At 49.3% G+C, this 12,376-nt stretch overlaps 1 protein-coding gene across 1 annotated transcript; it reads right to left on the reverse strand.

Annotated features, from left to right (window-relative positions):
- Positions 1-1,268: 1,268 nt before the first annotated feature.
- Positions 1,269-7,020, reverse strand: LOC148102056 (uncharacterized). The gene is made up of 6 exons (XM_087842676.1): positions 6,753-7,020; positions 5,184-5,408; positions 4,216-4,952; positions 3,809-4,145; positions 2,215-2,371; positions 1,269-1,755 (listed from the first exon to the last, which is right to left on the reverse strand). Exons 1-6 carry the CDS (start codon positions 7,018-7,020, stop codon positions 1,269-1,271), a joined length of 2,211 nt encoding a protein of 736 aa, XP_087698802.1.
- Between the last annotated feature and the right edge of the window lie 5,356 nt (positions 7,021-12,376).

Here is a 12,376-nt window from a genome sequence, read left to right on the forward strand (position 1 = left end):
CTGGGACGTTATATTTAGTCTTCGAATCCAGGCCATCCATCGCCTCTTTGTGACTTTGGAAATCAAATCAAATCACTTTTATTGTCACACCACATGTGCAGGTACACTGGTACAGTACATGTGAGTGAAATTCTTGTGTGCGAGCTTCACAAGCAACAGAGTTGTGCAAAAATACAATAACGTAAAACAAGCAAAATATAAGAATGGCTAAATCTGAGACTAATAAATATATGTACAATATATAATAGTATATGCATTACTGGATGTGTATACTAAATATGTTTTTCTACCTGTGTGTGTGTGTATACATATTTTACAAATTAAATAGAGTACACAATAAAATAAAATATATAAAAATATACAGAGGTTGGCAGTTGGACATGTGCAAAACAGTGGCATTTATATACAGTGTGGAGTGCATAATGTTGAAGTTCCAGTAGTGAAGGTGAGATGTCTATGAAGTGTTCAGCAGTCTGATGGCCTGGTGGAAAAAGCTGTCTCAGTCTGCTGGTTCGGGACCGGATGCTGCAGAACCTCCTTCCTGATGGAAGTAGTCTGAACAGTTTATGGCTGGGGTGACTGGAGTCCTTGATGATCCTCTCCGCTTTCCTCAGGCACCGCTTCCTGTAGATGTCCTAGAGGGAGGGAAGCTCACCTCCAATTATCCGTTCAGATCACCGCACTACTCTCTGGAGAGCTTTGCGGTTGTAAGCGGTGCTGTTGCCGTACCAGGTGGTGATGCATCCAGTTTATGTGTAGTGACCACGTAAGATCCTCAGCCAGATGTGCACCAAGGAAGCGGAAGCTGCTCACTCTCTCCACATCAGCGCCGTTGATGGTGATGGGTGTGTACTTCTCTGCACCTCCGGAAGTCCACTATCAACTCCTTTGTCTTTGCGACGTTGAGGGTGAGATGGTTGTCTTGACACCAGTGGGTCAGGGCGCTGACCTCCTCCCTGTAAGCCGTCTCATCACCGTTGGTGATAAGACCCACCACTGTAGTGTCATCTGCAAACTTGTGGCTGTGCAGTCATAGGTGTAGAGTGAGTACAGGAGAGGGCTCAGTACACACCCCTGTGGTGCACCAGTGTTCAGTGTGATGGGGGATGAGGTGATGCTGCCCAGTCTGACCACTCGGCGTCTGTCAGTCAGGAAGTTAAGGATCCAGCTGCAGAGGGAGCTGCTCAGTCCTAGATCCTGCAGTTTCCTGTCGAGCTTCGAGTGAACGATGGTATTGAATGCTGAGCTGTAGTCTACAAACAGCATTCTCACATGTCTCTCTTCTCCAGGTGTGACAGGGCAGTGTGTAGTGTCAGGGCTATGGCATCATCAGTGGACCTGTTGTGGCGGTATGCGAACTGTAGAGGGTCCAGTGAGTTGGGTAGTGCAGAGTAGATGAAGTCCCTGACAAACTTCTCGAAGCATTTGCTTACGATGGGGGTCAGGGCTACAGGTCGCCAGTCGTTTAATGAGGAGATGGTGGAGGATTTGGGTACAGGGACGATGGTGGCCATTTTGAAGCAGGCTGGGACTACAGACAGAGAGAGGGAAAGGTTGAAGATGTGTGTAAACACTCCAGCCAGCTGAGTCGCGCATGACTTAAGGACTCGGCCGGGAATCCCGTCCGGACCAGTAGCTTTGTGCGCGTTCACCTTCCTGAAGCACTTCCGCACATCCTCCTCAGACACAGTGTGCGCACTGACGTCATCTGTGGTGTGCCCACTGTCTGGTCTCATGGTGTTCGCTGTGTTGAATCTAGCGTAGAATACGTTTAGATCCTCACACAGAGAGGCCGTGGTCTGCGGTGTGCTGGTTTTGACTTGACATGACTTGACCAATTTTTCTTCCACCAAGGAATCCGATAAAAAACGATCTCTTTACCCGTCGGCTTCCCGTGTCTGTAATGCGACCGGTTATGGCAGTTAATAATACCACAGCTTCTGGCCATTCTTTGTGTCTCTGTTTATCTCTGTGTGACTGTGGTCTTGTAATAGCCCGTACCACTTGCACCTACAATCCCGGAAATGACGTCACATTTTCAATCTCTATTGAGACAGCTTTCGTTGCGTCACTGTGACGTAATCGGTCTACAAATGAGGCCTCCGAAGAATGCGGCCTACATTTTGGGACACAGCTTATTTTATGGTTCTTTCATAAATGTCACCAATCCACAGCCACCTGCCTGCATCTCCTCCATAGAGTATGGTGACCAACCGTCCTCTTTTCCCCGGACATGTCCTCTTTTCACGTTCTGTCCAGGGCGTCTGGGGGATTTTCGTGATTGATAAAAGTGTCCAGGTTTTCCTATATTCTGACAGAGGACCCTCGTGTGTGACGTCATCCCCGAACTGCTGCTTTGTGAGCGCTTGTTCTGCACTCACAGATGGGACAGACAGCGCGCAGCAACGCACCTTTTCCCTCGTACCGACCCAGTGCTGGTAATTTTTCTTACCCATATGGAAAAGAAATAGAAAAAAAAGGACCTGCATAAGATTTGGCTTGCTTCATATAGTAAATCATATAAGGCTTATGATTTACTCATGAAAGTGGCCACTTTCTCATTACTTTCATATATTGTTTTAGAAAGTATCCAAAACATACAAGTTTCATTTATATAATTTTTCAAGGGATCTTATATCTGTTTTCAGTCTTGTATGCTTTTCATACAAGTTTCACTCAAGACAGATACAAACTTTATAAGATTTATATATATATCTTTTCCATATGGGTATGCAGATGAGGCATTAATTCTGTACCATTATTTAATAATAATAAGATTTTTTTTGCACTTGTTGACTTGTAAAAGCCTATATGGCATATTTTATTTCACAATTCATTAACTGCACAGAGAAGGTATTATTTTAATATGTTAAATATGTTTCTTTAAGCAAGTTTTTTACTGAGCCAAGTGTCCTCTTCTTTGGAAATCAAAATATGATCACCCTACCATAGAGGCTGTGATGGCTGCACTAGCAGCCACACAGTGGTAATATCCACCATATTAGTATAGAGGCTTATACATAAACTTGCATTTATATTTGTCTTTCTTTAAATATAGGAATTAATTTACAGGACAATAAATTAATTAATTCACATACCCACATAACACTGCATTCTAAAATAAGTGCACACATTTTAGTTTACACTGTTATGTATGATTTAATCTTTGGTTTCTGTCACGGCTGGCGGGGTGAGCCGTGTGGTGTGGAGGAAAAGGAGGACCCAAAATGCAGACAGCCGATATGATGATATGAGTGAGGGTTTTATTTACAGTGCACAAATAACACAACTGAGGGCAGGACAGAACATAAACCTAAACTGGGTGAGCTAAACAACAAACCGGAGATCATACGAACGGGGTGAGTGGCAGAGAGACGCAGACGAGGAACAGGACACCATGAAACACAGACGAGCCGACGAGGAGCACAGGCAGACACGCACTATAAATACACACACCAGGTAATTAGGAAATGGCAGACAGGCGGGGACACAGCTGGAACTAATGGACATAACGAGACACCAACCTACAAAGTAAAACAGGAAACACACAGACTGTTTTACACAACCAACTGGGGACACGATCAGAACGCAGAGGAGAGACACAGGTAGGGATGATAGAACACACAACTCAAACCCTAAGAACAAATACAAAATCAGAACAAACTAGAAAAGTGACAATAATGAACTGAAAGCGCTGGGTCACCGACCCAGGACCATGACAGTACCCCCCCCTCAAGGGCTGGCTCCAGACAGCCCAACAGAAACACAAAACCCCCCCCAAAAACCAAAAAACGGAAAACGACCCGACCAGGGCGGGCGGCGGGGGTCCAGGACGGAGGGACAGAGACCAAAAAGGCCCAGACGGACAAGTTCAGGGGGCCGACCCGGAGGCCGACAGCGCCGGAGGCCAAAACAGTGCAGTTCCGGGGGCCGACCGTGCGGAAGGCAGCGGCAACGACGGGGAAACAGTTCAGGGGGCCGACCGCGCGGAAGGCAGCGGCAACGACGGGGAAACAGTTCAGGGGGCCGACCGTGCGGACGGCGGCAGCGGCGAGAAAACAGTTCCGGAGGCCGGCCGCGGCGGCGAAGATGCCCAACATGCGGCCCGGCAGATGACCGACGATGTTGAGGCGGCAGTTGGGAACCTGAAGGCTGCGTGGCCTTCGCTGGACCAGACGAGGCAGGAGCTGAAGCTGGACCAGGCGAAGCGGAAGCAGAGGCTGGACCAGACGAAGCTGAGGCAGAGGCTGGACCAGACGAAGCTGAGGCAGAGGCTGGACCAGACGAAGCTGAGGCAGAGGCTGGACCAGACGAAGCTGAGGCAGAGGCTGGACCAGACGAAGCTGAGGCAGAGGCTGGACCAGACGAAGCTGAGGCAGAGGCTGGACCAGACGAAGCGGAAGCAGAGGCTGGACCAGACGAAGCTGAGGCAGAGGCTGGACCAGACGAAGCTGAGGCAGAGGCTGGACCAGACGAAGCGGAAGCAGAGGCTGGACCAGACGAAGCGGAAGCTGAGGCTGGACCAGGCGAGGCGGATGCTGAGGCTGGACCAGGCGAGGCGGATGCTGAGGCTGGACCAGGCGAGGCGGATGCAGAGGCTGGACCAGGCGAGGCGGATGCAGAGGCTGGACCAGGCGAAGCGGATGCTGAGGCTGGACCAGGCGAGGCGGATGCAGAGGCTGGACCAGGCGAGGCGGATGCTGAGGCTGGACCAGGCGAGGCGGATGCAGAGGCTGGACCAGGCGAGGCGGATGCAGAGGCTGGACCAGGCGAAGCGGATGCTGAGGCTGGACCAGGCGAGGCGGATGCAGAGGCTGGACCAGGCGACGATGAAGCCAGAGCTGGACCAGGCGACGGCGTGGGTGAAGCCGGAGCTGGACCAGGCGACGACGAAGCCGGAGCTGGACCAGGCGACGACGAAGCCGGAGCTGGACCAGGCGACGACGAAGCCGGAGCTGGACCAGGCGACGACGAAGCCGGAGCTGGACCAGGCGACGGCGTGGGTGAAGCCGGAGCTGGACCAGGCGACGGCGTGGGTGAAGCCGGGGCTGCAGCTGGCGAGGATGAAGACGCCGAGGCTGCAGCTGGCGAGGATGAAGACACGGCTGCTGCAGCTGGCGAGGATGAAGACATGGCTGCTGCAGCTGGCGAGGATGAAGCTGCTGTTGCTGCCGGTGGCGAGGATGAAGCTGCTGTTGCTGCCGGCGGCGTGGATGGAGCGGCAGCCGGCGAGGATGATGAGGCTGCAGCTGGCGGCTGGACGGGCTCCTCGGGCCCTCCAGCGGACGAGGCAGGAGGCTGGACGGGCTCCTCGGGCCCTCCAGCGGACGAGGCAGGAGGCTGGACGGGCTCCTCGGGCCCTCCAGCGGACGAGACAGGAGGCTGGACGGGCTCCTCGGGCCCTCCAGCTGACGAGACAGGAGGCTGGACGGGCTCCTCGGGCCCTCCAGCTGACGGGACAGGGGGCTGGACGGGCTCCTCGGGCCCTCCAGCTGACGGGACAGGGGGCTGGACGGGCTCCTCGGGCCCTCCAGCGGACGAGACAGGAGGCTGGACGGGCTCCTCGGGCCCCCCAGCGGACGAGACAGGAGGCTGGACGGGCTCCTCGGGCCCTCCAGCTGACGAGACAGGAGGCTGGACGGGCTCCTCGGGCCCTCCAGCTGACGGGACAGGGGGCTGGACGGGCTCCTCGGGCCCTCCAGCGGACGAGGCAGGAGGCTGGACGGGCTCCTCGGGCCCTCCAGCGGACGAGACAGGAGGCTGGACGGGCTCCTCGGGCCCTCCAGCTGACGAGACAGGAGGCTGGACGGGCTCCTCGGGCCCTCCAGCTGACGGGACAGGGGGCTGGACGGGCTCCTCGGGCCCTCCAGCTGACGGGACAGGGGGCTGGACGGGCTCCTCGGGCCCTCCAGCGGACGAGACAGGAGGCTGGACGGGCTCCTCGGGCCCCCCAGCGGACGAGACAGGAGGCTGGACGGGCTCCTCGGGCCCTCCAGCGGACGAGACAGGAGGCTGGACGGGCTCCTCGGGCCCCCCAGCGAAAACAGTCTCAGAACCAGTGGGCACTGGAGCCCCTGGCAGGGATGGATCAGAACCAGCAGGCGCGGGGACCTCTGGCAAACACAAGGCTGCCTGCAGCTGCACCGAGCATTGACTCAGCTCAGGCAGCGACAGCCGGGTGCAGTCCTCAGCTGGCTTCTTTACCTCCAGGGGTCCAGAGTCTGCTGGGGGCTGAAACCCAGCCTCTGGGGAGGCCCTGGAGTGCATCTCAGTCTCACAACTGGCCAGCTCTTGAGGAAAGTTTGCAGGATTGTGTGGTTTGTCTCTCTGCAAAAAACACTTAGAAAAAGAGTCCAAAACGGGAGGCTGAGACGCAGCCTCCTGTACAGAGGGAGTCGGTGAAGATGGCATAGATGACTGGGCTAGTGGGGATACCGGGGGCCGAGCTGAATGCGGCTGTGCAGCTAAACGAGCTTGCGGCTGTGCAGCTAAACGAGCTTGCGGCTGTGCAGCAGGCTCAAAAAACACAGCCCCGGTATAAACTGTCCCACAGTCCAAAACAGAAAAAGGGTCCTTCACACTCACCACAGCCTGCAGTGCTAAAGTCCTAATATCCGGCTGTGGGGTGACGCGCCGACGGCGCGATCGTCGCCTCCTCCCGGCGGACGGCTCCGGCGGGCCGGGCAAAACCTCCGGCGGGCCGGGCAAAACCTCCGGCGGGCCGGGCAAAACCTCCGGCGGGAGAAGCTGACGTGACTGTTCCCGGGCGGCCGTAGTCCGCTGCTGCTGGACAAAGTCTGTGGATTCCCGAGCTTGCACCACCTCCCGGGCTTTACGCAGGTTGCGAATCAAGTCCGAAAATCCCCTGACCTGGTGGAGATAGGGATTTCCATCCAAAATAGCCTCAATGGCATTTATCCCCACGACCTTCGCTTGTGCGTTGGAGGTGTGGGTTACCCAGTCCACCAGGCGTTGGATGCGTGCGAGGTCGCTCTCCCCGGACAAAGCTGCTGGATCCATGTTTGGTCGGCTCGTACTGTCACGGCTGGCGGGGTGAGCCGTGTGGTGTGGAGGAAAAGGAGGACCCAAAATGCAGACAGCCGATATGATGATATGAGTGAGGGTTTTATTTACAGTGCACAAATAACACAACTGAGGGCAGGACAGAACATAAACCTAAACTGGGTGAGCTAAACAACAAACCGGAGATCATACGAACGGGGTGAGTGGCAGAGAGACGCAGACGAGGAACAGGACACCATGAAACACAGACGAGCCGACGAGGAGCACAGGCAGACACGCACTATAAATACACACACCAGGTAATTAGGAAATGGCAGACAGGCGGGGACACAGCTGGAACTAATGGACATAACGAGACACCAACCTACAAAGTAAAACAGGAAACACACAGACTGTTTTACACAACCAACTGGGGACACGATCAGAACGCAGAGGAGAGACACAGGTAGGGATGATAGAACACACAACTCAAACCCTAAGAACAAATACAAAATCAGAACAAACTAGAAAAGTGACAATAATGAACTGAAAGCGCTGGGTCACCGACCCAGGACCATGACAGTTTCTGAGTTACCTTAGTTGCAGCTGCTCCAGTCCCTTGATTGAAGAGCCAAGAGGTGGAAAAGGGGCGGAGCGAGCTTTAAAGGAAGACTACAAATTGGCTCATTCCATAACTCGAGACCATGGGGGGCAATTGGAGTTCACTATGTTAGTTTAAATTAGGTTTTGTGTGTTTTACCCTTTTTTTGTGTTTTTGTGGGCTGATCAACCACTATATAAGTTTCCCCTTTATCTCATCAAGTGAGGTCAGTATTGTTGTCAACTTTGAGTACAGTTCTGTTATTTTGACCTCTTTTATGGGCCCAAGATTTTGATTCTTTTTGCATGATTTAACCAATTATGTTTTGGGGTTAAATAAAAAATCCTTTTTTTTGGACTTTAACCTGTGCCTAGGTTTCCTTCGCTGTTCAGTCTGTCACAGAATCCAATGTTAAAATGGCTCTCAAAACTCCTCTGAAAATCAGAAGTACAGGCTGTATTTACACTGTCACCACGTCCATATAATAAACTCGACTGACACGAAAACTGAGAATTCTGTAGACCGGACATTGCTGGCGCTCACGGTGAAAGAATTTTTTCAGTAAAAGTTGTAATTTTCTATTGGGAAGCATTTGTTTCAGATTGACTTTTCTGTTTATTCAACCAGCAGCAGACAGGCACATGTCTGTGTGTGCGTGGTGCCAGTGGCTGGAGCCGCCATAGCAACCAGGCTCACACCTGCTTAATGAGCTCTGTCTGTCAAGATTAATCTTAAACTTCTGCTTCAACTGCAGGTTTGTGCACAGTGTTTGCTCTACACGTATCATTTTACCCTCAAAATGGAGCCATCATTGTTGTATTCAAGGCTGCCAGATGCCATTAGGCAATGATTGTTGTGCTGTGAAGAAGCTTGACGAGTGAATTGTTTGTGAGAAGAGCTGCATAAAAAAAAAATACTTGTTGTTCCACTATGATTGTCTTGGTCTGCCTCACTGTAAATCTAGCCACTGAGGGCCGCCCTGTTACAAGCTTCAATGCTTTCTTTGTTTCCTGCTTTAGGAAGTCCCAGGAAGCCAGATGGGTGTGATGCCTCTGTAATGAAACCACACCTTTTATTCTTGTTTCTTAAAGGGGGAACAAACACATCAGTTGAGTAGGTGTGGCAGGTTCCTGTCAGTGTGTGCCTTTATGTTATTTTAGTACGTGTATAGATTGCTATAGAGAGATAGAGATGCCAGAGATACCAATGCACAATATGGCAACAATGACGCAGGAGCTGTCCTCTTCATGACGATCTTCAAGATATTACTCACCTGCATGACTAACTATGCTGTCCTTGGTGTTCTGGAGTCAAAAGAGGAACCTGTCCCTCCTGGGGGCTAGGGCTGAAACAGTGCCTACCCTCACTGATCTATCATATATAATCATGATGGAGGTGCTGGTGTAACTATAACTATATGATATAATGATATCATATAATGATTTGATTGTTTTTTAAATGACTTTCCTATTCTTACTCTATCCTTCATTGGTAAGATACTGTGGGACAGGTAGGTGTACATACACACACACACACACAGTAAACAAACTCTTTCTGACAGAGCAGAAAAGCATCCACAGCAGCGTAATCCCGAGCCCCCTGATGCAACATTCCAAATACAAAAACACTCCATCCACAGCCTCTCCCAAACTATTTACAAAGAGCCTCAGAGCTCTCTCCTTTACAAAAAGGAAAGCACAGGTAGGTAGCCTTCACACAAGAAGACTGTCTTAACTTATGAGTCAGAGTTACACTCGCTGTTTGTCATACAGTGATCCAGCATCAACTGATGTCCTGATGCCGCACAAAGATGAGAACAACAGAATACACTGGTAATGCAAAGAAAGCCTGACTTTGTTGAACTCACTTTATAGTTTACCCCTCAGGTCAGCATATGTTTAAGTTCAGCATTAAAAAGAGCTAAATACAGTGGAAAAAATTGTTTTTTTTTTTTTTATTTTCTCCAGTGTTCCTTCCAACCAGGTTTGAAGTCAGTGAAAGCAGCTGTCTGCTCCACAGGAGACAAACACAAAACACAGACACAAACGAAGCTGAGTGAAAAAAAAAACACCTGAACCACAAACTGACATTCATGAAAATATTACAAACCAAGCTCTGAGCGCACTCACATAAAAGGTGGTGTTTCATTTGACTTCTTCAGGAACAGGTGACAGAGATCAATAAAGCAGACATGGAAATCAATTTGGTTCATCACCAGATCAAATTTATTGACTGAACATCTCAAATGATGAATGTCCTACAAACTGATCAGTGTTCTGTTAGCTGTAATTAAACAGTGTAAAATATACTTTAGGACCAAACATTACAAAAATGATGTGAATGTACCCGTATTAAAGTGACAATGCAATGCACAGTAACTTCACAGCTGGGCTTCATCTGGTGGTTCTACTAAGTTACAGTTTGACATTGTTAAAATCTCCCAATTCTTTGAATCTTTGGGCTGAAGGAAGGACAATACTCGGTGTAAAAATGCTCAATCAACAATCCTTTATTTCCATACAATTTTCACACAATGAGCATAAAAACCATCCGGATGGGGAGAGATGCATGAGAGGGTCACAGCAAGTCTCAAAATGGTGGTGTGTTACACAGCTTTTTATACTTTCTACTGGCCCCCACCTGGTCGTAAACCTAAACATTCACACTCTCTCTTATCTGTCATGGCGCCTAAGTTATGACCTCGGGCTCCCTGTCTTTCTACTCCCTACAAGAGTGGGGGCACAGAATGTTGATTGCTCTTGCTATTACCGGCCCCAAGGTCCTTCGCACGCAACATTCTCAGAAATGATTTAAGCAGTCTGACATGACAAGAAAACAGTGTAAAACATTCACAGCAGATAAATGGTGGCGCCCACCTGTCTAACAGAACCCAAAGATGGTCACATTCTTTTAATCCCCAAAGATATACTGGAACATTTGTCTAACATACTACAACTACGAAGATGGCCATGTTCTTTAACCTAAAAATATAAGGAAAACTAAGCTACATACTTTGCACACAACCTAGACTAAGGAATATATTTATGTTCTACAGCTGTTTAACATACTTCATCTACCTTGACTATGGGTATAAGATAACCTAGTTTAAAATACTGATCTCACAACATACGTTAAAAACTCCTTCAGCAGAGACTCTCACGCTGAAAACAGACTTTAAATGTATGAAAGAAAGCAATGAAAATGTGGAGCTTCCAGCTGATTTTAAACTGTATTTATTTTAAACCAGGTCTTCCAGCTGGTCTGTCATGTATAGACATGAGGTTTTCAGATCTTTCAGGTTGAAGCTGTTCTATGGAGTACAGAGTCACCTGGATTCCTGACCTAACTGTTTATTTGTTTGTTTTTGTTCTGTTTTTTATATTTTGAATCATATTGCAAAACAAGCTAACTATACTCATTTTATTATACCAACTGTATACAGTCTTGTATAAAGACAATACATGTCTTTATACTATATATAAAGGTGTAGACTGCAATAAGTGTGGGCTCTTGGGGAATTCCCATGATGCATTGAATATTTCTTCTTGAGTCACCTTCCTCACTCAACATGTGTTAACAGACCTCTCTGCACTGAATCATACTTGTTATTAATCTCTGGCTCTCATCGACAGCATGTGTTTTATCCTTTCTTCCTTTTTTCATCCCTACCGATTGCCACAAATGGCCGCTCCTTCCTGAGTCTGGTTCTCCTGGAGGTTTCTTCCTGTTAAAAGGTAGTTTTTCCTTCCCACTGTTGTCAAAGATTTAAGCCCTATGGGAGTGTCACCAGGAGGGTCATGGACCCTGTATTGATCCTCTACCTTATAACACGAGCCAAGGTCTGAAAACAGGTGTAGCTCAGAATCAGCCAAGGTTTCGGGTGATCTCAGGGTGGGGCTAGGTTTCACAATATCATGTGATTTCCTGAGGTCTAATGGCCCAGGAAGTGAATGGGCATTAAGGCTTCTGGGAGAGATCTCAAAACTGGATTAAAGATAGCAGACAGTTGGTGTCGGAAGCCACCGCCTCTGTTGAAAGATGGTCGTTCACAGTGTACATAGATGGCTTCTTCCAAACTCCCAAACACAAACTTAACAACACAGTGTGTGCTGTGGAGTGCAGACCTCTACATTGGAGAGACCAAGCAACCGCTTCACAAATGCATGGCACAGCATAGAAGCGCCACTGCGACAACACAAGATTCATCAGGCTGTTCATCTGCATCTAAAGGATAATGGTCACTCCTTCGAGGATGCCAGTGTTCCCATTTTGGACAGAGAAGACAGGTGGTTTAAAAGAAGAGTGAAAGAAGCCATCTATGTTCACTGTGTGACCCCCTTTGAACAGAGGGGGTGGCTTACGTCCAGATGATTTCTTTCCATGCTTCTATGACAACAGATCTTAGTGTTCCCCCACTTGGCGAATCTCACTTTAACCCCCGTGTTGGGCTCTCCTCAGCTTTTTTCTAGGTAGGTGGTGCGATTGCCCCTGGAGTGGTCCTCCTTGGGCCCTTCTAAATACAAGCATGTTCACGCACAGAGGTGTGCAAACGGGTGTTCACAGACACACATCTTCCTTGGCTGCTGCCTCTAAACATATTGTGCGTTGTTGATCTTGTGTGCTGCTCAGTAGTGATGTGCGGATCGATCCTGAAATATCGATTCCTCCGATACCAATCATTTATGTTCTAGAATCGATTCTCACATTAAAATATCGATATTTTAGTAATTTAGAGTAAATTTGTAGTTTATCATTAACAGTAACACAGTGGAA

This window comes from Neolamprologus brichardi, chromosome 7 (assembly GCF_056152115.1).
Source record: "Neolamprologus brichardi isolate AB-2024 chromosome 7, ASM5615211v1, whole genome shotgun sequence".
In the NCBI taxonomy this organism is placed as follows: domain Eukaryota; kingdom Metazoa; phylum Chordata; class Actinopteri; order Cichliformes; family Cichlidae; genus Neolamprologus; species Neolamprologus brichardi.

Bases quoted from the DNA above. Each gene is read 5' to 3' on its own strand.
- LOC148102056 (XM_087842676.1), bottom strand. From the start codon at position 7,020: ATGGATCCAGCAGCTTTGTCCGGGGAGAGCGACCTCGCACGCATCCAA. The intron at 5,409-6,752 runs GTCAGCTTCTCC...CTGTCTCGTCAG, and splicing joins GGCCGCCCGGGAACAGTCAC to CTGGAGGGCCCGAGGAGCCC. The intron at 4,953-5,183 runs CCTCGCCACCGG...CTGGTCCAGCTC, and splicing joins GGCAGCAACAGCAGCTTCAT to CGGCTTCGTCGTCGCCTGGT.